The 15,348-nt window shown below is 48.2% G+C and overlaps 1 protein-coding gene and 1 long non-coding RNA gene across 3 annotated transcripts; both read right to left on the bottom strand.

The window, feature by feature from the left end:
• Positions 1-3,724: 3,724 nt before the first annotated feature.
• On the bottom strand, positions 3,725-7,640 carry LOC102382825. Of its 2 annotated transcripts, none has more exons than XR_324555.3 (3): positions 7,447-7,640; positions 6,696-6,759; positions 3,725-4,606 (listed from the first exon to the last, which is right to left on the bottom strand). It is a non-coding gene; the product is annotated as an uncharacterized LOC102382825 (long non-coding RNA). The 2 variants fall into 2 exon arrangements; XR_324554.3 differs by having other exon boundaries at positions 3,726-4,606; positions 7,523-7,640.
• A 5,141-nt stretch (positions 7,641-12,781) lies between these two features.
• On the bottom strand, positions 12,782-14,907 carry GBGT1 (globoside alpha-1,3-N-acetylgalactosaminyltransferase 1 (FORS blood group)). The gene is given in 2 exon segments (XM_006039507.1): positions 12,782-13,364; positions 14,795-14,907. Coding segments are annotated over 2 exon segments (696 nt in total).
• Between the last annotated feature and the right edge of the window lie 441 nt (positions 14,908-15,348).

Raw genomic sequence — 15,348 nt, 5'->3', positions numbered from 1 at the left:
GAAAGAGAGGCATCCAGCACTCTGCCCAGGTTCAAGATGACAGCCAGCCCTCATCTGAGCTGCATACAAGGCACAGATTCCCAGCTCAGACAAGCTCCTAGAAAGGCAGCCACAGTCCAGGGGTGCATGGGCCAGCCCTCGCTCACACCTGTCACCCCTACCCTGTCATACTCTACAGCACTCCAGCATTTCGGCACTGAGCCCCCAACTCCCCTGCACATGGAGGAGCTGAAACCAGCAGCATCCCTAGCAGCTCTCCATAAAAAGGACACAAATTACTGCATGACTGGAACCACCAAGACAGCAAGGGAAGGGGACAGGCGCTAGGTCCTGACCTTCTGGGGGATTTCTTCTCTCCTTTCCAGACACACATGGGCGAGAGGAGAATCACGCTCTTGCATGCAAGGAGGTGTCAGGTCAGGCGTCCATCCAAAAGCTCAAGTTCTTGGGGATTAGTCAGTGGGTGGAGAGGGTCAAAGGAAAGAGCCAGTTGATAATTAAGGCCAGTCCTGTGCCCTCCCTCCCTGAACTTGCTTACCCGAGAAATACCACCGCTGGAGTTGAGGGCCTGCGATTCTGTTTGGTTCATGCCCTTTTTTACCTTGATCAGGCCCCACAAAAGTGTGCTGGGAGGTGAAGCGCATTTGGGACTCATGGAGTTCACAACGGGGGGTAGGCACCTTCACACAGCCTTTGGCCCTAGGTGTTTCCCATGTCACTCCAAGACACCAGGGAGCTGGGGTTTGGCAGTCCGGGATCTGGCTGGCCATGGACCAGCCACTCAGCCCCGCAATGGCCAGCACACCTCACGCATGCATAGACCTTGTCCCAAGCTTTGACTGGTGCCTTCACCTTCCAGCCACCCACCTCCTTCAGCAACCGCAGGGCCCTTTGTTCTTTCACACAGAGCCCAACAGCTGCAGCCCCTGGCTCCGAAGTCCCCTGGGAAGGTGACTCCCTCTTACAGCACACGTGCCAAGCTCCAACTCACAATTACTTGTCACTGTGTCAACAGTGCAAGCCAAACCTCCTCTGCTTACTATCCCCGGTGCAGATCCCAACACAGGGGCTGGAGGATCACAACACACTCATCTTTTACAACCCGGTCCAACCCAGGTGTGCTGAAAACCCCGGTTATGGAGGCAGAGTCGTTTGCCTGGTTTGGCTGCGAGCTGCTATCGACAGGCAGCCTAACGAGCACGTCAGCCTGCCGTAAGTAAGCATGAAACATTTCCTCCGAGTCAGAGCATGAGGCAAGACAGTTTGGGGACAACTCAGGCTCATGTCACGCCGCTTAGATTTGACGCAGGGTTTCCGACGAGCCTGGGGACAGCACCGGCACGGATTCAGGGAGCCCTTCTCCCCCACCCCAGCAATGCCCTCTCTTGCAACAGCAGCCAGGGCCAGGAGATAGGAATCCAGCACGCAATGCTCACCTGGGTGTCAATCATCATCATCATCTCCCGCTCATAGCATCTGTGGGGTCCAGCCGAGAAAGGGGTGGAGGGGTTTAATCCGAGCGGACGCAGGTGCAGGGGAGGGGGGTGGCCCAGTGCCCCTCACCCCACAGCCATGGCCGGGAAGGAAGGAAGGGCTCTCCTCCCCAGATGCCTTGTCAGGGCAGGCAGGTTGCAAGCCTGGATGCCGGGCGGGGGGCTGCCGCGGTCACCTCGCCCGCAGCCCGGGAGGAGCCCGGCTGTCCCCTCCGCATTGTCTGCCGGCTCCCGTGCACCTAGCGAGGCTGCCAGCCGCCGCCTCCTCCTCCTCCTGCCGCTGCTGCGGGGAGATCCATGGCGAGGAGCCGGCGGGCGCGTGTCTGTGCGGGGAGGAGCGAGGGCAGAGCCGGTGCACCCGCGGGGCGGAGCGCGGGTGACTCACGCCGGGCAGGTGCGGGCACCCATCCTCTGCAAACAGTCCCGCGCCAGGAGCCGAGCCGAGCCGAGCCGAGCCAGCAGCTCCAATTCAATATTGGCTCACGGGAGCTTGGAGGGCATGGCACCCGGGCTTTGCCTGGCTGGGCTCAACACGTCTGTATTCACGTGGCCAACCCCCCTCTCCCCAGACAAAGACACCTGGGTTTCCATCTCCCCTGCCTGCCAGCAGCGGTGGCCTTCGGCTCCTTGGGGCCCGGCGCAAGAGAGGCACTCGGGGCCCCTTAGAGGCTTAATTTTGATGACCTATACGCAAGTCCAACATTTTCCGTTTCAATCTCGCCGTGCCCTACCCCTGAAGCTGCAAGGGAAGTATCTTAATATAATATTGATCATCCAGTTCTCGAGTGCAAGTCATTTTTATTACCACTGCAGTGGAGAATATTGGGGGCCCCTAAAGTGTGGGGCCCTGGACGGTCGCCTGGTTTGCTGTCCCCTAAGGCCGCTACTGATCATGGGAGCTTTGAGGGCATCTCACGCTGGCTGGGGGAAGAATCAGCACATCTGTATTCACGTGGCCACCCAGCACATCTGTATTCACGTGGCCACCCAGCACATCTGTATTCACGTGGCCACCCAGCACATCTGTATTCACGTGGCCACCCAGCTCACCCCAGGCAAAGCCACGGGGGTTTACATCTCCCCTGCCTGCCAGCTGGGTTTAAGAAACTACTGGAGCCAGGGCAGGTTGGTCCTGGGGTCTGTAGCTCCCAGCCGCTCTCCAGCCTTAGTTGCAGGCAAAGCAGATGGATTCAGTGGCTAAGGGAAGCGCCGTCACACCCTAGCACTCGCGGAGACACAAATATGCGCAGATGTCACTTGTGCTGTGTGCATTACTCACTGGCCTGCAACCCAAGGCGGGTGGTTTGTGCACCGCTGGAGATATCATTAGTTTATTAGGGGTATTAATTATTTAGTAGTAGCTGTCCCTGGGTGGCTCCTTCCATCACAGCTCCAGAAAGATAACAGAAAGGGGCTGCTGCTTGCTGGAGGCCGCGTCAGCCAGATTTAGAAACAGCAGGGGCACTGCCCTGAATTACCGGTGTACTAACATTACCACCACGACCCCATTATAGGGGTCCAGCTTTGTGGTTACAGCTAGCCCCTAGCAGCACTTAGTGGCTAAGGAGGACAGCAAAAGCCCCTGACATCTCTCAGGATTGTGCACTCATCTGATGAAGTGGAGCAGAGATTAGGCCATCAAGCCAGGAGAGGCAGCATCTGATATTGCCTCCACTCTTCCAACCAGCCCACCAGGTTGTAGGGTGAATACTATTGCCCTAGATGTACAGAGCTCCATATGCTCACAGGTACTTAAGGTCACACTCCTGTCTCTTACAGACCTAGAAGAGGCGAGTCCCAACCAAGCTAACCACCATGAGCGGGGTCCCTGGCGGCAGACCCAGGAGACGGGAGACATTTTGCAGGGATTCTTGCACACAAGAGCTATTTTGGATTCTGCAAGTGGGAGGAGAGCAGTGGGGTAGAGGGGACAGGGTCATTTACAGAGGAAGGCGCCTACTGAGAAGACCGAAGCCAGCAACATCCCAGCAGGACATATCTAATTAGTCAAGCCCAGCACCATGTGGCATCGTGACTGCGGGGCTACTGCACAAATGACATCCACCCCCGACTGTTTCATCTCTATTCAAACAGACACCTGAAACTGAAGCATGGAGGAAGCCAACGAAGGAAAAGCTGCTGGAAATCTCCATGCACGATCAATTTGCTCAAGCGCTGAGCTTTTGCTACTGGAAAGAGCTGAGCTGAGCGGAGCAGGGTTTCCATGGAAACAGAGAGGCTGCTTTTTAAAGGAGAGCAGCCCCAGCGCTTGCAGTTCATATTTCTGAAGGCGGTGACATGTGCCATTTCAGAGTGATGCTGAGGTGGAGCCAAGGAGAGAGGGCTGCCTGAGTCTGTGTGTGGGCACCGCTAGCTGCTTCTCCAGCAGACAGCTGGGGGCAGGTTCTTGGCTCAGAGTGGAGCGGCAGGACTGGGCTAGTTCAGTTCCCCACTGGCCTTTGGACCAGCACAGCAAGGCTCAAGCATATAGCCTGGTTCCAAGTTGGAAGGCGTTGGCCTGACAGCACCGGGCTCTGAAGTGCTTTCAATATGCAGACCTCACCCATGGTCCTCGGCTCGAAGCAGCAGCTGCCTCCTTGGCCAGCCTCTAGAGACGTAGCAGTGACCTGGCCACTAGGAAGCAGATCTTGCAGAGACTTCCAAGAAACTTTAAGAATGACTCTCAGTTACTACCGACTTGGGCCAGATTTAAACCAATGACATATATAAACATGAACCATCACCTTCAACTGTTCAATAGCATAACAGAATTTCCTTTAGTCTCCTAGCTAATTGAACCTCAGCCTTTATATACTGGTTATGTGGTCAGAGCACTTTGCAAAATGTTAATTCACCTTCCCAGTTTTCCTCTGAGGTAGGGAATGGTAGCCCACGTTTGGGGTTAGTCTCAGTTTACAGATGGGGGAAGCAAAAGAGGAAAGATTAAGTGACTTGCCCAAAACCACAGTAGGAGTCAGTGGCAGAGTGAGGATTGGGTCGTAGACGAGTCCACTGCACCATATACTCTCTTGTAGCTCTCTTCTCCTGCAGCAGTACATGGATATTCATGGTTTGGTGTAAGCAGAGGGGACCGTCAATGGCCAAGAAGCATCCTGGAGAAAGGAAACGATCTTGTAATTGCTCTCAGTGGCACTAGATGTTGCTCCAGAGCAGCAGTCTAATTATAGTCTCACAGCCGCACAATGGAAAAACTACATATTTCAAAAGGTTTCAGGGGGGTTGGAACTTAGCTGTAAAATTTGCTTGGGGCAAAACTTGCTACAGAAGCCCAGGATGGAATCCTCTTTAAAAGTTATTTATTTTCATTTGATTTAAAATTAGCTAAGTGTGGAAGGGGGAAAAAAAGAAGATTCCTGCTTTAAAACTGCCTGGCTTTTGCAGTCACATAACTTCAAACTGGTTTTGCTTGTAACAGAGACTTTCGGTGGCTCCTTGTTTCATCTCAGTATGTCTAGAAGTGAAATAAAGTGTGTATCTGAAGGGGATGGGAATATACAGTTAAAAAAAACCAAATCAGATCCCTAAAGGCATTTTCTCATCAAAGCTTTCCTAAACGATTTGATCTTGGAGACTTAGATCTTATTGCAAGAGTGGACCTCAGTGTGAAAGCCTGAAACTGTATATTCGCCTCGACTTCTTCCTTCCTATTCCCAGTCTTTTCCAGAATTTACATCACCACTGTTTTTGCCCCAAGACACAGCACTTAGAGAGTGTCTGTTGTTTTCTGACTGCTTTACCTCTGCAAGGCAGAGGCATGGCCCCATCAGGCAGGGCCATGCAACTCCCATGGTGGGATTCTGCAAGAGCCAGGCTGCAATACAGAAACAGGGAGCTCAGGTGAGAACTGGAGCCATCCCTTTCCCCCCCAACCCCACATCCCACTGAGGAAGGAATCCCAACAGTAGATTTCACATCACGCATTGCCGTTGGTGTTACAATCAGGACAGTGGTCCTATTCCACTAGGCCTTAGGCACACGTATAGCGAAAGGTAGTTTCTGCCCTAAGAAACTCCCATATAACTAAGTGAGACAGAGGATGGGAGGGGAAAAACAGAGACACCCAACGGGGAAGCAACGTGCTAGGTGTCCCCATGCAAATCCATTACAGAGCTGAAACCAGAACCTAAGTGCAGTCGGCAAAGGGGCCCAAGGCTCAAGGGAAACCGAAGTAGGAAGGACCGAGATGCTGACCTCCACACTGGATTCTTCTGTTCCCACCACCCTGGAGCAGAGTTTCCTTGGTGCCCTCCCCCATGGTGCAGGGAGGGAAGGAAAAGCTGGTCAGGCGGTTCTTAATTTAGCTGGACACTGAATGAGGCATCTGTTCCAGGTGGGGGCGGGGGCAGCTGGAACAAGGAGCCCGAGGGAAAGCAGCAGAACTGTATCTGTCTCCTTGTCGTTGGCAACTGTATATTGCCAAGGACAAGGAGACGGGCATTATCAATGGGCCAAAGATTGCCACCAGGGTACAGGCTCTTCTACGGCATGGCCAGCTTCTCCCCCTGTGAGCGGCTGCAGCGCTTCCAGCCCCGAGCCAGTTCAGCCCTGACCCTGCTTCGCCCCTACAGCTTCCCCAGTTTGGCCAGCCCTGCTTTACTCCCGGGCTGCATGTCACCTCAGCCCTTCCTGCCTGACGGGGCAGCTCCCCCATACCCCTCTCAGAGGGGCACAAGATACAAGACACCCTATGTTCACTCATGATACACCTCATTGGCAGCATCCACACAACTCTCCCTCTCCTGCTTATCCCTTAGCTGTCTTTTCTGCTTAGGGGTACTTTCATTTTTGGTAAAATATTATCAACAAAATAATAATAATAATAATAGCAGCAGCCCAATTGTGCAGCACTGCTCCACAATCCAGCAGCTTAAAGCAGCAGGAGTTTCCATGTCAAATGAATCAGCCCTTTCTGAATTGTCCTGAAGTTGACTGCTGCAAAACCCCAGAGGAGGTTTCCAGTTTTAGACCAACTTAACCAGAATGGACAACAGCTAGTTGAGTGCATGCATGCGTGATTATATGTACACACATGCACACACACACGCACACTGCAGTCAGCAAGTGGGCTTTGCTCCTGAATTCAATAGCTCTCAGGAACAGAGTGCTTACAGACGACTGCAAGATCATGGCCCATATAAGCTATAGAGGCAAAGACAGATCAAAGAGTATTGTTACACTTACATTCAAGAAGAAAAGAAATACGCACTTTGAGATCAGTGAGATCTTCCTCCTTTTGAAGCAGCACCTTAAAAAAAATTAAAAGGTGTTCACAGAGAGCACTTAGAACTATTAACAAATTGTTATCTCCAAAGACATTAAAAAGGCAAGAAAACACAACAACAACTGAATGAAAAATGCAAAGCCTCAAACCCTTACTCTACACTTCTTTCTTTAGGCAACAAAATTAGAGTAGTCTTGAGTTGTAAAATGTATTTAAGTATGTGACATTAGTAATAAGGAGGTATATATAAGATGGTTTTATCAATCACAAAGGGAAGCAAAGGTACTTAACATGGAATATTGCACATTTTAAAAAGTAGCTATGATGAAACAGTTGATTTGTATAACCAGTTTTTATCAGAAAAAGGTATTCACAAAATATTCTCAGTGCAGAAAAGAATAAGTTACTAGTTTAAAGCTCATGATACAGTTTATTATTCAACTGTTTGAATAATAAAGCAATATTTACTGCAATCTTTACATTGAAAAAGCTACAGAGATGAAAGGGAATCCTAAAACTTTCAGCAGCCTTTCACTACCTAACTCTCTTGAAAGAGTCTAGATAGTGATTTGCAACCAGGATGCATTGAGATTCTTTCAAGGGCACTGCAAGGCATCATGCAATGTTGGCACTGCAAGGTGTGCAAACATGATTCACAAGATAAATCCAGAGTTTTCAAACAGGAATCTACAGTACTAAAAACATTCTGACTTGTTGTAGTCTTTCTGAGCATTTTGCAACAGAAGCATTGCTTTTTGCCCACTCCGTGCTCCAATCTATTGCACACCTTCAGTGTCTCAAATGCAAGTTCCTAATAAACTCCTGTCTTCCATTCCATAGGTGAAGTGACGTTTATGAAACCACTCAGAGGGCTCCATTGAGAAAGAAGTCAGGTGAAAGGCTTTTAAAGGAGTCCTACTGAGAGCCTGGCAATCACCCTCCACTTAACCAAGCACCTGCTTCTGACCAAGGTTGCAAAAGTCTGGTGGGTTGTTATTAAGGGACACAGCAGTGCCACCTGGTGCTGAGTTACACGTATAAGTTATCAGAACTTGTAGAGGTGATATCTTTTATCAGACCAACGACATTTCTGACAAAAAATGTCTTTATTTGCTGGATACCTGACTTATAAGTTAGGCTTCCTGTACTTGGGACATCGCTGCTCTGTGTGCAATGGAGTGAGGCCCTCCTTGTCTTGCCAGGTCCTGTTTGCTCACTGAGCTGTGCACATTCATTTTGGGGATCAATTGACTTCACCTGACACAACTCAATGTGATTCTTAGATAGCTGACAGAGCTGGTATGAACTGAATACTTGATAGATAAAGGCAAGCACAAGCTAAGGAAAGACACTTATTTTGCATGACTTATTTGAAATCGTTCTCTGCACAGTTGAATTCTCCTCCGAGACATTTGAGGGAGGAATTAAACTGCAAAATAATAAAAGCCCAGTACCCTTCATAATGAAATGGAATGAATTCTAGATCTGCAAATGAATCAGGCACTTCTGTAGAGCTGCTGGCCCCTAATTTATAGTGATGTGGTAAATGTAATAGAGGAATCTTTAATGAATTCTCCTTTGAAGGGAACCTGGTAACAGAGCAAAGTTCCTTCTGGGTTCCCCCAGATAATCTAAGCTGTACGGTGTCTTTAATCACAATTCCAGGTTTGTCAGCTCCAGCCTCATTCATCTCTGGGAGATGAGCAATGAATGTTACTGTCTGCACTTTGGGTTTCCTAGCAGCTCTCCTGCTCCTGCAGCGCCACTCACACCAGAGACATGTCTAGAAATGCAGCTGTCATGGCAGAGTGCAATTGCTAATGGACCTACCTCTTGTCCCATGGAAGCACTGAGCATGAGGGCTGCATAGGAGCTGGTGGAGGCTTCAGACCAAAGGGCAACATGTTCATGGTGGTCACCTCCAGAAAAGTAGATGGGCAGCCGTGTTCTTCACACACCCAACTCCCTGCACTCCCCAGAATGAGGTAGTGTGAGTTCTGGGGAACTGTGCTGTGGGCGATGAATGTGGGGGTCACCATGGCTACATCTTAATGGAAGGAGAGAAGTCTTGTGGATAGATAGAAATGGAAATCCCGACCCCTGCCAGGACAAACAGGGTTAACAGTTAGCCCAGCAGGACTCTGAGGTAGTGTGCATCACTTAGTGAACATGCAGGAAATTTCTTTTTTGGCAAATGCTGGCTCCTTTTCTCCTGGGATCTGAGAGCGCAGAAGCCAGCCTGTGCGCCTGAGCCAGCTCCAGTAAAAGAACAGCTTCCCCCTGCCAAAATACCCACACCGACTGAAAGAAGCCATTCCCATGGCATTTCCCAAGCCTGCCAAACCAGTGCTTATGGGGTTGCAGGGGTGCAGGGGGAGGGGTGGCAGGGATGTTGAGGAGTAGGCCCTCTCCCAGGAAGGCCAAGCTAGTATATAGCCATGGGGTTTGGCAGTTTGGGGGCTGTTGCTGCAACTGTGATGCTGCTGTTAATCATCCTCCACCAGGACTATGTGCTCCCATGTCTATGGGATGCATCCTTTGCTGCCCCTCATCCTGGGGAGGTCTACACACCACAGTGAAGGAGAGGTAGTATCCCATGCTAGCAGCCCCATTTTGGCTTGGCCTAGCTCATAATGGTCACAGTAGCCTTGAACAGGGAGCAACATTGGCTTAAGCACATGCTTGCAACCAGACTATGTTCTCAGGGGGCACGTCTACACAAGACACTTAATACGCAGTGGCCCAATAACACTGAGCACAGTAGCATGCCAGGCAAAAACCATGCTAATATGCTACTGTGCAGTAGTATTAGGCTACTGTGCAGTAAATGTTACAAAAAAATGTGTGCTGGAGCTACTGCACAGTAACTGTATTTACTGAACATTTAGTACTTCATTAAGCATTAATGAATGCGTAGATGCACCCAGGATGTCCAGGGACTTTGCACCATGGTTACTAGTACACGTGGAAGCTTTTACCAGTGTATCTACATTGCAATAGTTAGCATTTCTGAAGAGGCAGAGGTAGCACAGCTATGCTAGCATTTGCAACAATCACATCGTCGTTTGGCTGTGTGGACAGGCAGGGATGATGTCAGAGGATTGAGTCCATGCAAATTGCAAGTGAACCAGCATGAGAGAATGGCGCAGCCTCTGTGTTGGAACAAAGCTTGTGCATGGCTCAGCCATCGCACAGCCCTGGTGCCTGGATGCGCAGGGACTTCATAGATACCATTACAAACTGCAACCCTGTACAGTGCTCTTATCAGAACCAGCCATGTGACATGAGGTCTTCCCCAGATACAAGTGGCAGGTTTGCAGCACATGCCTGACACACTGCGAATCAGACCATGGCAATTAGCGGGGTAACTTCTGAGCCTTTCATTTGGCCAGAATGACAGGAAAGCAAAGCCCTGTTCAAACAGCTACAAACATTTTTAGCTAAGGCCCAAAACAGAAGCAGGGAATATCCCCTCCACCTGATGCTGCCTCTCGTTATGAGTGGTGATGATGAAGAGGTGACTTAAGGACGGTCTCGCAGTACATACACGAGGAGATGCTTTTTTGATAGGAACATGCTCTTTATTCTAGTAGAACAAGGCAAAACAAGACCCAGTGACAGAAAGTAGATGCTAGATACATTCAGTTCAGAAAAAACACAAAATCTGTAGCAGTCAGAGCAATGAACCATTGGAACAACAGTCCTGTGGACTTTGTGGACTATCACTCCTATCACTTTGTGGACTCCTATGGACTATCACTTGAAGTCTTTCACTCAATCTGGATGCTTTCTGGGACATCTGACAAGATCACCCAGAAATCACAGGCTGAGTGCAGACATTGCCGGGCAAAGCTGTCTGGTTTGTCCTATGTAGGGGGTCAGCTTAGGTGGTCCCACTTGAACTTAAAAATCTATATGAATCCATCTATGTATAGCCTGAAGCACAATGAGAGTCTGATCACAGCTGGTCCCTCTGGGCAGTAATGTAACACAAATTATACATGAAGACTTATAAATTGCCTCTTGTGGAGGTGCATAATTAGCAGCTGAAATTGTACAAGGATCCTCCTTTGGCCTCCCGGTCCATACAGACCTCGGTTCTGACCAAGAGAGGAGCAGCACAGTTCACTATTAGAGGCAACTTAATAACTAAAGGATTCAAATCTCCCTTTAGTACATTCAAAAGGTTTCTCTCTCAACCATTAACAATTGCAAGCAGAAAGTATTAGGTGACAGACCCTCAAGCTAGCACAACTCCAGGCCAATGTGTTCAATCAGTGCTGAGTTTTGGAGGAAAGAGAGAGCATTGCTATGTTATACATTTTAAGGGCATCTCAATGGGTTTTCTAACTTGCATGTTGGCAGGCTCTTGGGTGTCCCCTCTGAGTTTGCAAACAGGACTGTGGAATGGCCCATCAAGGTGTCCACATTTGGAAATTGGGCCCTATTTGAATGCTTGAAGCTCTGACATTTAACAATGCTCTCATGTGACAACAGCCAGCCACCTTTTCCTGATTTTCTCTCATTCTTCTGCCAAATGAGCCTTTTTCAAAACGTTTCCTTGGAAACAGGCAGCTTAACCCTTTCACCCCTGCTGCTACCCTCTTTGCTTTACAATGCAGAATTAGTTCTGCGCTCTGTCATCTTTGCTTCTCTCGGTAGGTTCTCTAACTGCTCCAATTAAAGAAGCACCCCTCAGGTGTTATTTGGAAGATGATTATAAGCACATATGTTTCTGCAGGGTGTATGGCACCTGCTACTTGCAACTGTTGGCATGTGATTGTTGTTTTCCAGTTGTATTTTTTTTCCTTATTCCAGGTGAACGGTCAGGTTGTGAGGCTCTACAATAACTAAATCAGCTTCTTGTTTCTTCCATGCAAAGCATATGGTAACTCCAGCCTGCCTCCTTGCCTGGGAAAATAATTCACCCAGAGTCATTGCATGAATAGTACAAAATGAAATCACTCAAATTGCTAGTAACATGTTAGATGTTACTGTACAGTTCCAGGAGCTTGGCAACTTCTAACCAATTCATCTCACAGAGCTTAGGAAAGTTGGAATGGGCTAAATGGTGGGATATCCACATGGGCATCTCAACACCAGCTTTCCTTTGTCAGGAAAGATTAAGAAACCACCAGAGATGTGTGGACTAATGAAAAGGTTCAGAGCTTGTCCCTGGCTGGGAAAAGTATACAGAAATTCAGCTGCTGGTCTGAACTCAATTACATCTGCTCTGGTCGTTTGGACCTGCCAAACTTGGATGGAAATTCAGGACACAGAAATTGCCATATGGGTTCACAGCACTCATCCTTTTAGTTCCCTTGCCTGTTCTAGCAGTGGCCATGACTAGCTGCTGCAATAGGCAATTAGAGAGTAACCAGCTCTTTGGGCAAGCTTCCATTTGTCAGCAGTTGGTTTATGAAGCCTGAGAGTCTATATTCCTTATAAAGCTCTCTTTTTAAAAATATTTATTATAGCTTTGTATGTTCTCCTTATCCCTATTAGCATCCAGTCATGTACTGAATCCTGATAAATTCTTGTGTGCCATCAGCCATATACTGGTATTGTGACAGTGTGTTCTACAGGCAAGTAACAAGAAGGGTTTTACTCATGGAACATTAAAAAAGGACATGAAAGTTGCTGATCCTTTACAGTTAGAGCTGAAGTTTGGCTTCTCTCACAGCCCACAGGAAATATTTAACATGGGTATCACTTAGACAATCACAACCGAGAGAGGGGAGCATGTGTATTTAGACGGATTAGACATCAAGTTGATTTGTTCTTGTTCTCAACACCAGTGGTGACTCCAGAACAGCTGTTTCTGAAGTGCCTTAAACCATCCCTGAACTAAAAGAACCATCTGTGCTATCTCCACTATCAGTCCATAGAGGAGAGCCAAAAAATCTGAATAGAATGCCCCCTCCAGGGGCAACAATTTGAGTGCTTCATTTCTGGAAAAAAAGAGAGGCCTCCACATGTCTGAAAGGCTCAACCCCTTGTTTTATTATAGTTCTTATTCACCGTTGAAAATCATATCAGGCAGACCTCAGGCAGTGTTGTGGGACAAGACGTACCTATTCAGATGACTCTCCTGCCAAGCTGCCATGATCCCCTTGGTTTCATCTGCCAGAAGGGTTATGTGACACATCTAAGTGATATCATACACCTTCTTGACCAGCCCTCCAATGACAGCCCCTCCATAGTAGAAGTTCCCCTCTCCATCAGGGATGAAGGTTGCTGAAGCGCTCCTTCTCTCATAGGAGAACTGTCTTTGAGGGATGTTGAAGTAGCCAGGGTATATGGCTACCACCACTTCTCCCAGTGTCTCTGCCCCCCATGGGTTGTGGAACACCGTAGCAATATCCAGACAGAACATCAGTATCCAGCGATCCACCTCCCAGTGGACTGTTTCTGCAATATGCCTGTTTATTGCCTCCATTCTGCACATGGCAATCTTCTGCCAGTGGGAATATTTTCTGATCGGGACCATGAAGAGGCTTTGGGCAGGCTGCAGTATGGCTCTGGGAACTGCCTGGGGGTGGTCGGTGAAGATGTAATAGTTCACCTGATAGCCTTCCATGAAGTGCTTCTCTACTGATTCCAGGAAGTGGTCCACAAACTTTACATATCTGTGGAGACACAAAAGTGTCCAGGAATAGCACAGTTGGGGTGAAGGGCTGTTTTCCAGATTACTGGCAAATGGGAGGGTGCTTTAGTAGGAAACAGACTAGGTAAGAAGGGATTTGCCTAGATACTACTATAAGTATACTGCAATAATAAATGCAGGTGGTGAGAATAAAATTGGGTTGGATGATGGCAGAGTAGAGGATAAATTGATTACATCTGCCTTTGTCAGTTGACAATGTGGAATAAACTCCCACTTCCACAGTGCAACCTCTCTCTCAATACCTCTCAAAGGGGACCTGGATCAACATTCGAAAATGGTGTCTGCACTCCTGTTGTTCCAATAGTTTGGGGCTGAACCACTGTTATCAAGTGGATGTAAAAATATTATCCTTCCGATTTGTGCAGGAAGGAATGACCAGGCAAGGAACAAGGAAGATATGAATCAGGCCACTGCTCTGGAGCATGCGTAGATCTTTTCATCACAGATGGGATCTCTTTTCAGACTGTCTAATGATCCTCCACGTATGTCCAGTTTGACAGGAGGAACCTGGGAAGTCACTGGAGGACTCCTCGGACTTGTACTCACCATCAACACATTTCATTTACACCCTGCGTTGCGCTATGTCTAACGCCACAAGAATATTCAAAACTGAAGGGCAAGCTAAATGGCTCAGAAGGTTGCTGCGCTAACTTTTCACCTCTGGAACTGATCATGTCTCACTTAGATTTCATCAATGTCCTCCATAAAGTAACTAGGGGATTCTTATTCAATTTATCCATGTAGTGAAACTACTGCTCTTGCAAATCTCTCCATAAGAAGTGTGGCTAGCACAGGGGAGGAACAGCAGGATTGACAGGCAGCAACAGAGCTTGATGCTGAGGGTGAGTGGAGAAGGAGAACTTGTACTGAACTTGTTTGACCTCTGGGGAGGCAGTAGGGCTTTGGGGATAGAGCACTAGAACAGGAACTTCAAAGGCTTGTGTTGTATTCCTGCTTTTGCCACTGACCTGCTAAAAAACCTTGGGCAAATCACTTCACCTTTTTATTCCTCAGTTTCTCCTTCTTTAAAATAGAGATAATGATGAAAAGTGCTTTGAGACCTATTGATTAAAAGTGTTGTCTTGGTGTTATTATGCATGACTCTCACTTGCTTTTATCAATCCAGTCTCTCGTTGCCAAAAATACTAAGAGTCCTTTACTTTCATGAAGGGGACAAAGAACAGGAGTTAAAGGTGTTTTGTGCTACTGAGTATCACCAAGGTAGTCTGCTTCCTCATCTGGAACAGCTCCTTGAATTCCAGTTTCTCCTTCTTCTCACACTCACTCCCCTCAACAGGACACTGAGCGATGGAGGCGCCAGCATGGGGGGAGAGCTTTACCAATGAGAACATTGCCCCATGAACCAGAGCCCCCGGGCTATTATTCACTCACTTTTCAATGGCAGAGGCAGTCATCCTTATGGGGAGGTTCAGTGGTTTGTAAGCACTGTCCAAGATTTCTGAGCTGAAGCTTCTTTCCCAGACATTGTGGGCCAGCCATAGCATGACAGGTCAGCACATCCCTACACCGGTAGGAACAGGAAAAAGTAAGTAAATAAAAGGTAAGTGGTCCCTGGAGCCTCAGCCCAGTAACTGTTTAAAAGAGACTGGAAGGAGAATAGAGAGAGGAATATTCAATATATACCCCTTCAAGATCCATTATAAACAAAATGCTTCAGTCACCCATCTTCACTCTTCCCTTCCAGACAACAAGAGGCTTCATAACTATGAATCTCCCCATCTGTTTTCATCCTCTCATAGCCTGAGGCATCCAGGCAGGAGACATCAGACTCTGACTCTGTTTCTAGGATGAAATTTGCTGTTGTCTAGGAAGGGTAACAAATAGCCTGTTTCACTGAAATCTCTTGTAAGCCCAGGGGATCCCAGGGTTGGGGTGAATTTTAACCCCAACAAGCTCCACATATGGGAAACCACACACCCCTTCCT

The sequence above is a fragment of the Alligator sinensis genome, unplaced genomic scaffold (assembly GCF_000455745.1).
Source record: "Alligator sinensis unplaced genomic scaffold, ASM45574v1 scaffold829_1, whole genome shotgun sequence".
NCBI lineage: Eukaryota > Metazoa > Chordata > Crocodylia > Alligatoridae > Alligator > Alligator sinensis.
Note: the sequence above shows the minus strand (reverse complement) of the source record. Positions and strands in the feature narration are given on the sequence as shown.